The following is an 18,319-nucleotide window of genomic DNA, read 5'->3' as shown; positions in this document are numbered from 1 at the left end:
GTACTAGTGTCTGTTGGTCCATGCATGCAGCCTGGCTCCATCTCATGGTTTTGTCCCAGGCGATAAAGGGCGGGGCAGACCAACCGCACCCTCAGTTCCTTCTCACCACTGCATGGTCTGAGTCGGAGCCTCTGTTGTTCTCTCGTCCCTTGTGATGTTTTAGAAAACACGGATAAAAGACTGTTTTGTATTTTTGTTGTCTTTGTAGTAGTTTTTAGGATTTAAGGAATTTGGGATGCCATTTTACTGGCAAGGTTCAAGGTCTGCTTCCTGCCCTCGCTCGTTCTCAGTCAGCGATGAGCACCAGTGCTGCCTTTATTGCTTAGTTCTTAGTGCCATACTAAACTGAGCCACTCTAGAAATTGTTTCATTGCAGATTGTGGGAGAATGTGTCTGTCCTTCCTGAGCCCCTCTGCAGAAATGTCCCTAGCCTGCCAACACAGAAAACTAAAGCTCTTCCAGATGTGCACGCTTTTCTCGTCTGTCCGTTCCAGATGGTGCCCAGATATGGAGAGTAGTCCAGTCCTCTGCTGGAAGTATGTGGGAGGGGCAAAGATTCTAACAGGATCATGGGGAAAACTCACTAAAGGGAAAAGTCTTTTTCCATTTTGGTGTGTCTTAATTTTTTTAAGTAAAAAAACCAAAACAAAAAAAGATTGTTAGTGTAATCAGTTTACACAGAGTACTTGAACCGACTGTGCATCAATGACTGGAATGTTTATATTACAATGTCTTGTTTTTACAGTGGTTTTCAAGCACACATATGTTTTCCTTAATTGTTTTTTAAAAGTTATTTAAAGCCCATTCTCACGCATAGTGGCCCTCCGCTAACTACAACCCTTCCAAGTTGCTGTGGTCTGCTGGCCCGCTGTTTGACTACTCCACAGGTTTATGATGTAAGTATGACAGCAAAATATTAACTTTGTTTTTCTACATTCCACTAAAAAGTTTTCTTTACAGGGCAAATTACATAACTTGAAAGATGTTGCAAGTGCTACATCGTGCTAAGTTATGGTAGCAAAAGGTTTGAGACCCAATCCATAGGGCAATATCGTTTGCTGGTATAAATCAGAGTCACTCCAATGGCTTCACTGACTTACACCAGCTGAGAATCTAGCCTATGATGTTTTCAAGTCATACGCAAATAGTATTTACATTTCATGATATTAGGAGGCCATGAAGCCCAGTCAACAATCTATCTACTGTTCAGTCCCTTAAAAGTATCTCTTCTGGTTTTAAATACAAAATGATTAAGACAAGACCAAGATTTCTGTTCATTATTTTTGGGGTTGCATTTTAGTGTCTCTTAGGAGAGCCAAATGATCCACCTTCCGCAGGCAATCTGCAGAACTTGGTAAAACACTTCCTTCTCCTCATTCCCGCACTTCAGTAAGGTTCTGTTTATTAATAATTCATGAATTGTTCATAATGTTTATAGATTGATAGACCAACAGGTCAGTATGCTGCTTTCATAACTTTTAAAATAACCAGCCCCTTCTACTGATGCTCTTGCAACAATCTGACTCATACTCCTCAAGTTGAATTTGCTTAGAACATCTGTTAATGCTTTATAAATGGAACCTTAATATTAAATGTGACCAAATTTCAAACTTTTAGGTTCTTTGGTGTTTAAATGGGGGTGTCGTGCTACGTACTCTTGACGCAGACTGTTAAGAACTCTCCTGTTTCTAGTAAAGATGTATAACCCTCCAGCAGAAGTTTTGAAAAACTTTCTTCCACCGTCTCTGCACACATTAGAAACTCATTTTTCATTTCAAAGTCAAACTTTAGACCTAAAAAAGTTTGTGAATTCCCATGACACTAATTGTTCTCTGTCAGTAGGCATTAAAAGTGGCATTGTTCCCATCATAGGCATGCCATTAGGAATCTTAAAATAAGTTTTAGGCTGGAAGGCTGCCATCAAACCAATTAGCATACTGTCAGCAGCCCTTTTATTATCCCAAAGATGATTATAGTTCAGCTTCACCTTTTATCCGTTAACTAAGGATTTAACTAGTTGAGCATGCAGGTCTTGGATTTCATTTAGCTCTAGTCTGGCTTTATTTTCTACTCTTATTATTTTACATAATTTAAACTTCTAATTAAAATAGTAAGTAGCTAGTAGTATATTTGAATCAGCACAGTTTTTTGGTTTTCCTCTTGGGGCATTAACCTAATCAGCTGATGATTTACTGTTTGTATATCAAAAACTCTCATGAGGATGCAACTTTTGATCTGTAAGCCAAATTGCTCAGCTATGTAACTCTTGTACTGTGAAACTATCACTCTTTCTGTCCCTTTTTCTCTGCTTGCTTCTGTGGTGGCATGTAGTGAACGTACCCACGTAGCCCCCATCACACGGATATAAATAGCAGAGTAGACCATGAGGCACAGCTTAGGGGAGTAAAGACACTCTGAAAGGCATGGGTATGTACTCAAATACATTCTCTACACAGCTCTTTCTGAGCCCGACCCGTGCTTTCTCATCTATACTGCTGTTCTTAGGCCTGGTCTACACTAGGGGGTGAGGTCAATGCAAGATACGCAACTTCAGCTACGAGAATAGCGTACCTGAAGTCGAAGTATCTTATTCCGACTTACCTCCCATCCTCACGGCGCAGGATCGACGGCCACGGCTCCCCCTGTCAACTCCGCTACTGCTGCTCACCCTGGTGGAGTTCCGGAGTCGACAGGAGCGCGTTTGGGGATCGATATATTGCGTCTAGATGTGATGCGATATATTGATCCCCAATAAACCGATCGCTACCTGCCGATCTGGTGGGTAATGTAGACATACCCTTAGCCTCCCCACTGCTAGAGCCTTTCCCAGTTGCCAGAGCCCTTCCCCAGACAGCAGTGGGGAAAGGCTCTGTCACCCCCCTGAGGCTGGAGCCTTTCCCCAGAGTGGAAAAAGACTAGCAACAGGAAAAGGGTCTCACAGCAGTGAAAGGTTCAGCCTTTCCCCATTGCCTCCCCTCTGCTAGAGCCTTTCACTGACTTGCATTGCTACACACAGCCGTGTGGACGCGGTGTGCTTTTTCACTGCAGTGCTTTTCACTCTTGTACAGTGGTAGGTGGTACAGATGTAGCCTTGGAGTGTTCCTAAATTTAGATTTAGAAAAAACCTAATAACCTTAACCTTTTATACACTGGCATCTCTGCCAGAGCTCTGAACCCCAGAGTTGTTCTATACTTATCCTTATACTACAACTTTCAGGAGGTGACTGGTTCTGCGACAGCTGTGTAAGCTCTCCAGTTTGTCATACGCTTCAAACCAGAGGACGTTTTTCTCCCTTCCCTACCAGGTGCAGGGGATTCAATTGAAACAGAGTCCTGTCTGTTGTGGAACAAAGAGATCAGCCCATAATGCATATGCTTTTGTGATGGTGCCCTCAGTTTAGCACACTTAAATAGTACAGTTGAGAGGATTAAAGAATAAAATAAATGACTTATCTAAAAATGCATTACTAACACAGCCAAAAACTTAGTTCCAAAAGGAAGAAGTAAAGCTACTTACTAATATTAGGTCCAGTTCTGAGATCTCCTGTAGGCCTTTGCCTGAGGAGATCATGATCTGCAGGTTGTGGTGAGAAGACCATGCATGAGCACATTGCTTTTACCCTTCAACCCTTGCATCCGACGAAGTGGGTATTCACCCACAAAAGCTCATGCCCCAATACATCTGTTAGTCTGTAAGGTGCCACAGGACTCTTTTCTGCTTTTACAGATCCAGACTAACATGGCTACCCCTCTGATACTTGACAACCTTTTGTCAGTATTCCTTCTCTGAAGTAATGGGCAGACAGTGCCAATGTTACCTCTCATTTAAAAAAAATTTTTTTTTTTTTACATCCATGTGCGGAATGAATTTTGTTATGCACACCAATGTGGAGGCAATGTGTGGCAGGGGTGGGCCCAAGGGGTTCGGAGTGTGGAAGGGGGCTCAGGGCTGGGGCAGAGGGTGGGGGAAATGAGGGCTCAGGCTGGGGTGGGGTGGGCTGGGGATGAGGGGTTTGGGGTCCAGGCTGCCCTGGGGCTGCAGTGGGGAGAGAGGACTCCCTCTAGCGCTCTCTTGCACAGCAGCCTGGGGCCAGGGGGGAGGTGCCTCTCCCCTGGTGGCAGCAGCTCCAAGGCTGGGGACGGGGGAGAGGTGCTTCTCCCCGCCTGCGTGGCCCTTGATAGGCGCAGCTTAGAGGGAACTTAAGCAGCCTCCCCTTTCCATAGCTGGTTTTAAAATTACCTTGCTATTTTCACATTGTGGATGCTTCCCATTGTGCACTGAATGCATTTTAATTAGATGAAAAGGGATCAAATACCTTGCTGGCAGTCAAGCAACTCCATTTGTATGTGGAATACAAATAATGGCTTCCAACGTTGATATTTACTGGCCTCCTTACCACTTGAATTCAAGTGGTTTGGATGTGAGGTGCTGAGGCAGCAAACCTTGGTACGTAGATATTTGATATTTTTCAAAAGCAGTCAGCACTGGCCTACTTCTGCTCTCACTGAAGTTCTCCCATTGACTCCAGTGAAGGAGAAGTAAGCCAACATTGATTTCTTCTGGAAACCCCACCCAGAAACTTTAATCCTCACTTCCTCAAATGCTGGTTTACTAACACAAGTGGGAGTAATGGAACAAATTGTAATTTTAAAAGAACTTTGTTATACCTCCCACACTGAAGCTGATTATTTTAAAAATAAATAAATAGCCCATACAATAACCCTGGTGTTTGCCTTTTAAGTCTTTAAAAATATCTCTATAAAAGTTTATAATATTTGCTGTTACTTTAAACTGGCTTATCCTACCAAATCTTTTTTTCTTCTATTTGAAAACACAGCTACATGCTATTGTCTGCTCATCCTAATGAAGCTACATTTATCAAAGGATTTCTGTTAACAGCTTGCTTGATTGGGCACTCATACTTTTGATGTCAGGATGTGTTAGGAACAGAGCACTGCTCTGGTGTAAAACCAGCAGAGGGAGCTAAATTACTTTTCAGGGTAATGAAAACCTGGCGATAGGTTTTTACTACAGCTGGTCAAATGTTTTCACATTTCAAAATTTGGAAAGTCTTTTTTCCTTGAAATTTTGACAAACAGGAATAAAATTATGCAGAAATTCTCAGTCCCCCCCATGTTTTTATTGGCTTGTTTTTATACCAGACTTGCATGCATTTGCTCCATGATGGTGTACAGAACTTTGCTTGATTATTTCATAGAAATCTTTAAGACAGAGTGCATTCCCCACCAAATTTAAGGTAGCACAGATTTTTGTGCTCATACTACTTGATATTGTTTGTTACAGTTGAAAACTTGGCATCAGAAGTGGTCATTTAAATTACACCTACTGTTTGTGCTGGTAAAAAGTGGTGATAGTAGTTACAATTAAACCGCAGCTATTAGTACAAAAACCATACAAACAGTGACATGTACATGTCTTTCACACTCCCAGTTCTTTTCTAGTAGATAGCAGAGGAGATTGCCTGTGTAATTAGTGATCTTAAATAGGTTCTAATCTTTTAACCACTAGTAACCCCAGCATCCTTTCCCAGGAGTGTGATAGTCTTAAGAGCCAAGTTTTACCGTGACTTACCGCGTGTGAAATTCATTGAAGTGACTGCATTGCAGTGTATAGATCAGGGCAGAATTGGTGTGTGTGTGTGTGTGTGTGTGTGTGTAACTGACAAATTGAATGAGTTAACAGTGAAGGAAAATATGGATTTCTTGAGTTACTTCAAACTGCTCCTTTCACAGAATGATAGGGGATTAGAGAGGCCAATTTAAGGTTATTCTTGGAAGAATTTCAAGTCCCCAGGGATCCACTTGGATACATTTCCCGTCTTTCTCAAAAGAATTCTTCATGTTGCCTGGGATCCTTCTGAAGCACAGTAGGTTCATTCACACATCCTTTCTGCTTGGGAATATGCAATCACAGATTTACATATTAAACATAATTGTTAGAGTACATGTTCTGTGAAAACAAATTTCATCATTTGTGAAGCAACTTTCATAGAAGCCTGGATTGTTCAGAAAAAAACATTTAAATTAAATGGCCTATTGGTTGCAAATGCTAATCACAGAGGTGGGATAAATACAAGAGTCTCTTGGGTTATAGAAGGTGGTGCTTCTTAAATATGTGGCAAAAATTCATTTGTTTGCCCTAAAATTGATCACATTTATAAGTTCGTAAGTATAGTCTTACGGCAGAATCATAGGATGACAGCCAAAAGCAATGCAGGAACTGCCAAGCTGGATCAGACACACGTGGTCCACCTAGTCAGTCTCCAGAAGTGGCCAACACTGGATGCTTCAGGGGAAGATTGTTGTGGAAAATTGACCACACGGTTGATTTTAGATCAGACAGTCGGAGGCACTTTTATTTTATACAAGCATATATGCCGGGAGAGACAGCATGGACCTTACGCAGGAGGCAGGCTGCTGCTCTGCCCTTTACAAATTTTATTAAGCTTATAAAGGCTAAAACCACAAACTATAATTCGATACATTGCCTTATTTGGAATTAATATTTGCAAACAAGCAAGCCACCTCACCATTTTTCATTTTAGGTTTTTCCTGTTATTGTTCTTTGGCAGTCAAGTTGGTGGCCTGACTGTCTTAACGACCCCTACCTTGCGGTTACATTGTGCAAAGGCTCTTGCCACATTTTCATTGTCACAAGCTGAGCTGGCACATATGGGGCCCTCCTTTGTCCCTCTCCCTAGTTTCCCTTTTCCTGGTTTCTTGCTTTCCCAGTGCCCCTTGTACAGATAAACAAGTTTAGCAGAAGTTTAAACCTTTTGCTCTTATATAGCAATTGTTCTAGTTACAGGCCTTGGGCCTGCGAGGCAAGGGGGGTTAAGGTACGCTCAATTCTGGGCCTATAAGCGGGGGTGGGGGGGGGGGGGAAGAGGAGATATTTTTCCCTATCATTCTCTCCTTTTGATGCCATCTTTTTGGCATCAACTCCCTTAGATCTGAATGTTCATTAAATTCTGGATTTCAGAACTTGTAGCCCCATTTTTATGGGGTATTTCCAGGGTTTCATATGTCGGGGAATTGGGCAGACAGGGGTCTAATTCCCTTAAGGGAACAAGGGCCACTTGGTGAGGTGGGGTATACAAAGCAGGTGTAGGGTGGGAACAGCACGCCCTGCAGCAACAATAGCAAAATTATCTTTCCCAATAAGTTGACAGGGGAACATGGACTAAGGAGAAATGCATGGCGGTCAGATAGAGGACCGATAGAGACAGATAAAGGAGACGTTACGGGGTGGGGAATGGGAGCGTTTCCCACACCTACTGCAGTGACAATGTCCGAAGAAAGGGGCACGGACGGAAACTCCTGTGCCCTAAGGGTGGAACGTGAGGCTCCAGTATCTATCAAACAGGGTGGGAACACCGTTTATTACACAAAAAACAGTTGGACCAGTTTGGTCAACAGAGAGAAGCGAGGCAATGATGTTACTAGTCTCCTGGCCTTCCTAGCAGCCTAGCTGCTGAGGGGGTGGGTTAGGGAAAGACTGGAAGGTTGGAAAAGGGCTTTGCTCCTGTACTTGTCCGGGACGGGGTCGTTTGGGCCGCGTAGGGCACTCTCTTATGGTGTGACCTTTTTGCTTACAGTAGGCGCAATGTTGTGGGTGGGGGCATTCAGCTCTCCAGTGCCCCTCTTGCCCGCACGAAAAACAGGCATTGGGGTTAGGGCGGGGACTCGCCCTGAGTGCTTCCTTACCCTGTTTTCGTTTGGGGAATTTATCATGAGAACCCTTCAGGGTCTGAATTTGAAGGGCCATAAGTTTAGTTTCTTTTTCATCCTTTTTCTTTTCGAGTTGTTGATGAAAATGCTGGGCGGCAGCTAAAATTCCCTCCACATCTTTGCCTTTCCAATCAACGATCCCGAGTTTTAATGGTTCGCTGATCTTGGGAAGGAGTTCCTGAATGAAAGCTGCCACCACAGCCTGCTTGGATGTGTCCTCTGCCCTATCGATGCCTGAATATCTTTCGAATACCTGCTTAAGGCGTTCTATATAATAGGCGGGATTTTCTCCCTTTTGTTGCTTACAAGCATTTATTTTAGTCCAATCAGTCTTTTTAGGGCATACTGAGAGGACTTCCTTAACTAAATCATTTCGAAGTTGGACCAGCCTATTATGGGCAAGGTTCACACCAGAATCTGGCCAATTAGCCTTTTGGTAGAGACGATTAAGTGTCTCCCTGGGCAGCATGGCTCTTAGGAGTTGATTCATGTTGGCCCAGGATGGGTTGTAGCATTGTATGACCATCTGTAACTGCTCCTGAAACTTTACCGGATTTTTGGGAACTTATTAAATTATACAAATCTGCTGGCGACCAAGGAGCGTGTACAGTTACCAACTCCCCCTGGCCGCCGCCGGGCAGCTGCCTCAGGGGAAGCAACAACTCCTTGTCCTTATTACCTGTGGTATTTTGAAATTCCTTTCAGAGGGTTCTATAACGAGTGCAGAAGGCCGGGGGCGAATCGGGCGAGAGTACATACTCCCTTAAGCTTTTAAAATGGTCTGATAACCGCCGCGCTGGGTTATCATCAGAGTCAGAGCCTGCAATGCCTGCCTCTGCTATCACCTGATCAACTCGTCGAGACAGATCTGCGAGTTGTTCCTCCGGGGAAGTCTGGCCAGAGGTCAGTTCCCCAGAGGTTGATGCTGGAGTATGGGTAGAGGAAGATGAATAAGAAGGGGTGCCCGAGTAATTAGAGGCATCCCTCAAGGGTGATGCGTCCTCCCCCGCCCCATCAGGGGCCGTGGCCGGGGAGGGCCACTGCATACATTCAACGAACAGATCGATCAAGTCCGTGGACGGGGCCGATGGGGCAGGACAAGGGGCTGTAGCCACCTGGAAGGAGCAAACAGGAAAAAGGAACGGATTCGGGCCAGCAGTTAGCTGGTCCGAAGGGCCTCGAATGAGGCTCAATTTTTCTTGTTTCCTTAAGTTTTTGCTTAAGCTTTTCCTGGGAGTCCTTCAGACTCCTGACCTGAGACTCTTGGCGCCTTTTCCCCCATCTCATTATGCCACTGAAAATACGCATCGAACTGTCCCTGGGGTACGGCATTGGCAAGAAGCGCACCCTGCACGTGCACAATCCTGTCAAGGTCGAAACTTCCCTCTAGGGGAAACTGCAGTTTCGGATCATCCCTAGTATACCAATTCAATTTTTCCAAGTATTTACACGTCGATGGACCATAATTCATATACATATAAGCAGCAGGCGTGCCTTTTGGTGGGACTGGAAGGTCTTTTGACTCCCGGGCCCCCATGCTTACCACAGCTCGCTTTCGCTCAAGCCTGTCACACAAGGAACGCTTATTCGGGTTACCACGGTTCTACCACCGATGGCCTTTTAAACCTGCCCTTGGCGGGGAAAAGGGAATAGGTTCCGAGGCCAGCCTGCACGACCACAACGAACCTACAAGGAAAGTGGTTAAGGGGGGTCGGGCTTAGGGAAAAGCCCGTGGTCCCCGCATGTCTTTCTTCAGCCCTGAGCACCAGCCTTCAAGCCAACGGTGCCTCAGCAGCTTCCGAGCTGATGGCGCGGTTTTCCCGGGGCTTCCCTTCTGGGAGCTTGTGGCTCCGTGGGGACGAGAAGGGACCCTGCGGTCTTAGGGAAAGACAGTACTCGAAGAGCGGTCACAGGGTCATGGGGAACATGGAAAGGGAAAAGGGCAAAGGGACAAGAGGGGCATGCACGCACCTCAACTGGTTAGCCCCTTACCAAGGCCTGCCAGTCGGGGAAGCTCCACAGTCTCTCTTCAAGCAAGGTTGCGGGGCTTGCTTTCGAGACACTCCCGGAAACGAGCTCTTCGCTTCGCAGGAGGCTCGGGGCGTCTTCCCACGACCGTCACTCACACTGGCCGCACAGCCTTCACACACATACAGGCACGTTCCTGGCACAGATGCCAGGGCTAGAAACCTGCCCTGGTCCTGACCAAACTGGCGGAACGGGACCCCCACATGGGTGATCAGGATTTCCTCCGGACCCAAAGGAGCGCGGTCCGAGGCCTGGGTGGCCGGCACAACCAGGTTCAGACTGAAGCTGAACCACCCACGTCCGGACTGAAACTGAACGAGTCCAGGCTGAAACTGGACCAACAAGATCTGGATCAAAATCCAGATAATCGAACTCGAATCAATTCCCCAAGAAAGTGCGTCAGGCCTGTCCGGTGGATAAAAGTTCAGATCCAGCTCGTGACTTACCCCAAGCAGGAGCCTACGGACCAGTCCTCTCCCAGACCCCTATAGAGATTTCAAAAGGTCTCTTACCTCTCAAACGGGCCTGGGGGTTGGAAGGGAACTGTCCGCGGTCCTCCGATCCAGGGAAGTCATCTGTGGATCCCGGACGAGCCCCCAAATTGTTGTGGAAAATTAACCACACATTTGATTTTAGATCAGACAGCCTGAGGCACCTTTATTTCATACAATCATATATGCAGGGAGAGACCGCATGGACCTTACACAGGAGGCAGGCTGTTGCTCTGCCCTTTACAAATTTTATTAAGCTTATAAAGGCTAAAACCACAAACTATAATTCGATACATTGCCTTATTTGGAAGTAATATTTGCAAACAAGCAAGCCACCTCACCATTTTTCATTTTAGGTTTTTCCTGTTGTTGTTTGGCAGTCAAGTTGGTGGTCTGACTGTCCTAACAACCCCTACTTTGTGGTAACATTGTGCAAAGGCTCTTGCCACATTTTCATTGTCACAAGCTGAGCTGGCACATATGGGGCCCTCCTTTGTCCCTCTCCCTAGTTTCCCTTTTCCTGGTTTCTTGCTTTCCCAGTGCCCCTTGTACAGATAAACAAGTTTAGCAGAAGTTTAAACCTTTTGCTCTTATATAGCAATTGTTCTAGCTACAGGCCTTGGGCCTGCGAGACAAGGGGGTTAAGGTACGCTCAATTCTGGGCCTATAAGCGGGGAAGGGGGGGATATTTTCCCTATCAAGAGGCAAGAAGCTTTATAGTAGATAATTTGTTAAATGACTTATTGTTTTCTTCACAATCCTCATTTATTGGTCAATATAAGCATTTATATACCTTCTGAAAATCTATTTTACTCTATTCAGTCTAATTGGATGTTCTTATTCATACAGACATCAAGTTCTTCTATATTAGTCTCTGATACTTTAGTCTTAAATCTTCTGTCTTGCAGCATCATTGATTTTATCCTCTTATATTATACATAAGGCTACGTTTTAGTCATGGGTATTTTTAGTAAAAATCATGGACACGTCATGGGCAGTAAACAAAAATTCATGGCCCATAACCTGTGCATGACTTTTACTAAAAATACTAGTGAATAAAACTTTGGGGGGGGGCTTCCTTGGGGCCACACAGGTGCTGGGGGAGGGCAGCCTGGGTGCTGGGGAGGGGACGGCAGATGGCCTGGGACCTCCGCTGGGGCAGGCTCCCTACCACGCTCTACACCTCCTGCCCCCTTAGTAGCAGAGTTTGTGTGTGGGAGGGGGCAGGGGGTTGGGGCACAAGGTGGGGTGAGGCAGGCTCTGAGCAGCGCTTACCTGGGGAGCTCCCCAGAAGCTGCAACTCAGGTCCTAGGCGGAGGCATGACCAGGGAGCTCTGTGTGCTTCCTCCGCCTGCAGGCACCATACCCACAGCTCCCATTGGTCATGGTTCCCAGCCAGTGGGAGCTGTGAAGCCAACACTCTGGGTGGAGGCAGCACCCAGAGCAGCCTGGCCATGCCTCTGCTTAGCAGCTGAGCAAGGGGAATGTTGCTGCTTCTGGAGAGGCCCCAGGTAAGTGCCATCCAGAGCCTGCCTCACCCCATCTCATGACCCAGTCCCTTTCCCCCTCCCACACCCAAATTCTGCTGCTGAGGGAGGGCTGGGGGGGTACAGTGGCCCAAGACTGCCCCAACAGTGGCTGGTGCACTTGGTGCAGGGGCTGCCTGAGCTTCCCCATAGCCAGCTGCATTGGCTGCTGCAGAAGTCAGGGAAAGTCATGGAATCCGTGACAATCTCGCAGCCTTAATTATACAACATGGTAAATAGGAGTGTCTTGCTTACCTCGCCTAAATAATTAATTAATCACATCCTTCTCCAGTCCTGACTAACCTATATTTTGTATCATCTGAAGTTTTGCTACCTCACCATTCACCTGGGCTAGCAGACCATTCTCCATCTAATGTTTTTTCAGTGGAAAATTTTAAGCTAGATGAAATTTTTGGTGTAGTATCTTCCTGTGTAAAATTTGGGTATTTCCATTAAAAATAGAGCCCCAATGCAACAGTTCTATGCTCCCATTCTCCTCTCCATTGAGGACTCTCTTGCTGAACTACAGATCACATGATTAAGGTTAAGATTTTGTCACAGTTATTTTTAGTAAAAGTCACTGACAGGTCACGGGCAATAAACAAAAATTCACAGAAGCCCAGGGACTGACAGCTTGAGCCCTGCCATGCAGCTGAACCAAAAGAAGTCCAAGGTCTGTTAGTCATGGAATCCGGGACCTCTGTGATGAAATCATATCCTTACACATGATGCACTACAGCCCATGACTTCTATGACACACCACCTCCCATCACCAGAAGTGGAGAAAGTGGTGCCTGATGGGAGATATAGTCTAATAGTCAGCCTAGCCTACAGTGGAGAATGGGAGCATAAGACACTTGAACTACAACTTCCATGAGGCACTGTGGTTCCAGTTTGAATGCACTACTTTCTCTCTTCTTAGTGATTGGGGGAGGTGTATCATAGGAGTCCCTGACCATGGTGCATCATGGAAAATGTAGTCTGTCAGAGAGCCCAGTCCATAAAGGAGAATAGGAGTATAAGACATCTGAATGTTAAGCATTGGCCTGCTAAACCCAGGGTAGTAAGTTCAATCCTTGAAGGGGCCATTTAAGGATCTGTCTGGGGATTGGTCCTGCTTTGAACAGGGGGTTGGACTAGATGACCTCCTGAGGTCCCTTCCAACCCTGATATTCTATTCTAAGTACCATGAGACACCACAGCACCATTTAAATCAAAATAATTTGTTTTTCAGCTGAAATATTTCACCAACATGTCAATTTTCTACAGAAATTTCATGGGGGGGAAATTTGGTTTTGTTTAAAAAAATTCAATTTTTGGGGGGAAGGGGGTGCATGGGTGGGGGGAGGTTGCTGTTTTCTGACCAGCTGTACTGTTCACTCTTTTCCAATATCCTACTGAACACTGGTTTTAACACAGAACTTTGTGGTCCCTTGCCCCATTTTGCTGCATTGGAAATTAGCCATTATTCCTATTTTCTGTTTTCCCTAGCAGTTCATTGCATCTCACCCAATGATGACTGAGTGTATTCATAGCCTCTTGTGAATCAATTTCTTAAAGGATTTATGGAAGTCAGAAGAACTTGAAGTTTATATGAGCTGCTATCATGATCTTTTTTTTGTTTTTTTAATATCAGTTAAATTAATTTACCTTGTGCTCTATTAGGCTATACTGGCTTCATTCTCAGGATTGCCCTCAGTGCTCTTTAACCTCACTCACACTAACACACACATGCCCTGCTTTCCAGTCTGGTAGCTGGTTTTAATATGTTCATATTTTTCTTACTGAGTCACCTCATTCTTAAATTTCTTTAAGAACTCTTGGATGTACAGCATCTGGTGTTGGTGACTTGTTAATCTTTATCAGTTTGCACATCCCTCCTTTTACACACACACACACACACACACTCTCTCTCTCTCTCTCTCAACAGTGCCTGGAGTAAGTATCTCCATCTTTTGTGTTAATGACTGATTCCTGTGTAATGTTGAACAAGTCACTTCACATGTTTGCATTTCTATCTGTAAAATGGAAATAGTAGTACTTACCTATCATGTGTGTTGTGAAGCTTAATATTTGTAAGTGCTTTGTTATTCTTTGTTCTCCTTGGTAATCTTGGCTTGCTCTTTTTTCTTTAGACTTTACAGCCCACTTTACAATTTAGCATATTGGCCTGCAAAAAGTTAGCCTAGATTTTTAGACTCTTGTACTATTAGCTTTCTTCCATAATACTATTTTGTAGTGACTCTTCAGTGCTAAGAACCAACCATAGTTGCTCCATGTCTCAGGGTTTTAAACTTAAAAAAAAAATCCCTACATTTATAGCAGTAGTTTTACAGGGAACAGTAAGGTGATGTTTAACCACTTGGTTTAAAGTTTTAGCTTTACTTACTTAGGCTAGACTTCAAGAATTTAGTAGTTCAGGTTTTTCTAGTATATCTTGACTGTTAACTCTCTTTTATGTATTGACTGGTAAGTGTAGACCCCTTTGTTCAGCTATTTTATGACAATGAAAAGAAACTATTAACCAAGTGTTACTGGATGCTCTTTTTTTCAGAATCAGGAGCAGCTTAGAGAGGAGGATTCAGATTTTATTCTGAATGATGGTGACCTCACTCTGACATATGGTGATACGACAATAACTGCTAATGGCTCTTCTGGCTCCCGCACTGCTACCACTAGCCTTGATGGCAGGAAAACAAAAAGTAGTTCAGAGGAGGCATTGGAACATGATCTGGGAATGGGAGATAATGAAGTTACAAGCAGGGGCACCCGACTAGTATTTCCTTTGGAAGACAGTGCATGACTACTGCCTCAGTAAAAATACAGCTGTAGCCCCGTGGATGGATCAAGGAAGACTGCAGGCCCCAGTGTCACTTGAGGCGGGAATGCTTACAGAATTGAACTAACCTGTCTGTTTATAAGTGGTTTTACTAAAGTCTGAAGACACCAACCTTGACTTTTTTTTTAACTCAAGATGCTGACAGTGGGTTTTTAAATGTCTAAACTAGAGAAATGGGGAAATTGGTCAGTCTCTTCTCACAAAACTGCATACTGAATCTAAGTAGAATTAGCCTCCTGCAATTCTCTCATTCAGCTGCAGCACCTTTCTGAGAAGAGGTATGTGAAAATGTTACCCACCCAGACCCAAGCTAATTCAGGCTGGGGGGAGTTCTAGCTTGGTTTGGGAATGATGGAGGGGAAACCCAAACAAAAGTCTAGTTATTCTGAGACTTACAGGTATGGGTGCATGTCTGATTTTTCGGGTGGGCCAGTGTTAAATTGCTCTCTAGAAAACTTGAAACTATGTATAAAAGGGAACAGTATGTACTAGGAGTACAGGTGCATGAATGCAACATTTTTCTGGGATTTGTTACTATATGACAAACTGCACTGAATTACTTCAGGAAAAAGGGAAAACAGCACAACTTCCTCACTGGCAACATATAGTAGGTACAGTTTAGAATAATTCAGTATTTAAAGAGGGAGGCAGTGAATGTTGTTTAGTCCCCTAGCTTTGGACAACTTGAGTATTACTGTTCACATATCTTCTAGCACATCACAAGAGAACTTCTTAGTGTCCAAGACTGAAATGACTGACTCAAGCCCTTATCTAGGCTCTGTGATTTAAAAAAAACCCACTTGTTCTCTCATTAGGTTTGTTAAAAATCAGACGAAGGAAGCTGGAACCCAGTTTTTTTGATGGGAGATAGAGCAGATAGTGGTATTACTTACAGTGAATCTGGAAAGCAGTTTTTGAACATATATGAAACCAAAAGGTTCCATATTGAGATGGGAAGTATCCCTGGAATCTGCTTTGATTGCCTGTTAGGTGTGATGGTTTACACTGCAAATGTTTTTACTTCAAAAGGGGAAGATAATACTATAAATTTAACCATTTGTGGTTATTACATCTGAAGAAAGGTGTTTATATTCATTCTCTTTTGCAGAGTACATGTGAACTTTCAGCGAGGCACTGCACAATATATGAACTGTGCAAGTGGCATACACGCTCTAGTCCCATCTGAAATGTGAAAAGGGAAAAATGTCTTTGCTTAGTACTTGGCCCATGTTCATGTAGACTTGCTTTAACTTAGTGCTTAAGGGCTTTTTAATTCCCAGCTCAGTAGCTATTAGTCACCTCTGGTGTATTAAAGCAAATAGTTGAAATCTATTACCTCCTAAACAGAAGCTCAGCTACTGAAAGCATGCTTTAAAATGGGGTCCAGTTTTACTTTCATGGCTCAAAATGGTTTAGAAAATGTTGTTGTTTTTTAAACTGGCATTTTGTGGCCCACTATTAAAATGTAATATCAGTTTGCTAAAGTGCATTTTTTTTACCTGCCACTTCAGTTTGTTCCCTTCCCATAAAATGTATCTATGAATAAAAATCCATTCTGTGTTTTTCCTTAAGTGACCGGTTCAACTAAACAATGGGCTAACTTTAAAATTACAAGTTCCAATTGCACAGCAGCACTTAGATTGTCTAGTTTGGTTTATTTTAAATACAGTGATCTACCTCCTACTTCTTCCCTCTTTAAGACAAAATATTGATCTGTCTGAAAGAATCAAATTAATGACTGCATCGTGGGGCAAGGCAGTAAAAGATTTCTAAAGCTAGACCTGCCACCTCTGTGGTGGAACTGGAAAGGTCACACAGTCCATCTGCTCCATTCTTGAGTAGCTCAGAGATGGAAAGTTCAAGCATCCTGCTGAGAGCACTTCAAGCAACAGACCACGTAAACTGTCTGGCACTCTGTTCCCAGGATTAGAATGGACAGCATCGTGTGTGAGCACTCACCAGCTCTGCTATTCCAGGACTTGCTGCTTAAATACTACCCTGGAGGAAATTGCTTCTTTTGGAGCGATGAAAATGATGAAGTTTACTTTTGATAACTTTAACTCTTTAGGGCCTGCTGAATTCCACATTTGGAGTGATAAATCCTAATAATGTCAGACTTTTCCTTTTGTAAAAACTTAAATCATTAGCCAACCTCAAGTGGTGCAAACTGCTTTTCAGATTTTAGAGAGCAGAACCTGTCCAAATCAGGTGGACTTGCCCATCTCTGGAGTCAGGCAAAGCTTTATATGCAATTCAAGACAGGCTGAAAGCTGTCAAAGACTATTCAAGAGACAGGGTTGGGTGAGGTAGTATCTTTTATTGAACCAACTTCAACAAACTTGCCTCTCTCACCAACGGAAGTTGGTCCAGTAAAAGATATTACCTCACCCACCTTGTATCTCTAATATCCTGGGATCTACAAGGCTACAACAACACTGCATACAAGAAAAACTATATTGGCTCAAAGCATTTAGGACTAAGTATTTTCTCTCTCAAAAATGCTTAACGAAGTGCCAGAGACAGAGACTTTTCAAAATTACCGTTTTCTACTGCAAGACTCACTCCAAGTTTTAGCACCATCCTGTACCAGAATGCTTCCAATAGCAGAGTTAAGACTACACATACTTAAAATGGAGTTAAATCTGAAATGCTAACCCTGAAAGAGGGGCCTAGTACCTTTCCTCTTAGTGTTTCATTCCTTAGCCTTTAACTTTAAAAACGAATGTAAAAAGTCATCTTGCAGCAAAGTTGTCTAGTACAGAGTTATCTGAATGTCAGACTGAGGAATAATGTCTTTGTTATCCCTTAAAACGGAAGGGGCTTTAATTATAAATTATGCTTTAAAATAGTGGTTCTCAATCAGGGGTACACGTACCCCAGGGGTTATGCAGAGGTCTTCCAGGGGGCACATCACCTCTTCTAGATACTTGCCTAGTTTAGAACAGGCTACATAAAAAGCACTAGCAAAGTCAGTACAAACTAAAATTTCATATAGACAATGACTGGTTTATACCTCTCTATATAATATACACTAAAATGTAAGTAATATTTATATTCCAATTGATTTTATAATTATATGGTAAAAATGAGAAAGTACACAATTTTTCAATAAGTGTGCTGTGACACGTGTATTTTTATGTTTGATTTTTGTAAGCACGTAGTTTAAGTGAGGTGAAACTTGGGGGTATGCAAGACAAATCAACTTCCTGAAAGAGGTACAATAGTCTGAAAGGGTTCAGAGCCACTGCTTTAAAACAATGAAATGAACATGGGTCTTTCACTTCATCAGTTTTGACTTCAACCTTTCTTCCCAGTTTAGACTTCAGAATGAATCAAAGCTAAATGAACTAACAGCACCAACCACTTGTTACTATAGAAATCATTAACCGTTACAGAAAATTACCCTTTAATAGGATTTCTTTACTAAAAACTCACAAGAAATATCTGCTCTTTAGCATGGCATGTTTTACATTTTCAGCTGGTGCTGATTTTTTTCTTCTCCTTTGTGGTTCATGTGCTCTTCCAATTTACTTTGTACTGAAATTTTGCTCTAAATGTGAAAATCCTTTTCGTGGAACAGTGTGATGAATTTTAACTTCATGCCAGTACTGAGGTTGGGTTGGTTAGGCTAGAGCTTGACTTAGACATACAAATAGATGTAGTAATAAAACTATGGAAAGTTA

At 43.5% G+C, this 18,319-nt stretch overlaps 1 protein-coding gene across 5 annotated transcripts in view; it reads left to right on the top strand.

Moving 5' to 3' along the window:
• The window catches only part of SLC9A7 (solute carrier family 9 member A7), a 120,539-nt gene extending 102,220 nt beyond the window's left edge, over nucleotides 1-18,319 (top strand). For all 5 annotated transcript variants that reach the window (XM_039525950.1, XM_039525942.1, XM_039525946.1 and 2 more), the window contains 2 exons: nucleotides 791-896; nucleotides 14,352-18,319. In XM_039525950.1, the coding sequence (XP_039381884.1) occupies nucleotides 791-896; nucleotides 14,352-14,600 (355 nt within the window). In that variant the 3' untranslated portion in view covers nucleotides 14,601-18,319. The remainder of the gene's footprint in view (nucleotides 1-790; nucleotides 897-14,351) is intronic.

Source organism: Mauremys reevesii, linkage group 1 (genome assembly GCF_016161935.1).
Source record: "Mauremys reevesii isolate NIE-2019 linkage group 1, ASM1616193v1, whole genome shotgun sequence".
NCBI lineage: Eukaryota > Metazoa > Chordata > Testudines > Geoemydidae > Mauremys > Mauremys reevesii.
This window is presented reverse-complemented; position numbering and strand designations above follow the sequence as displayed.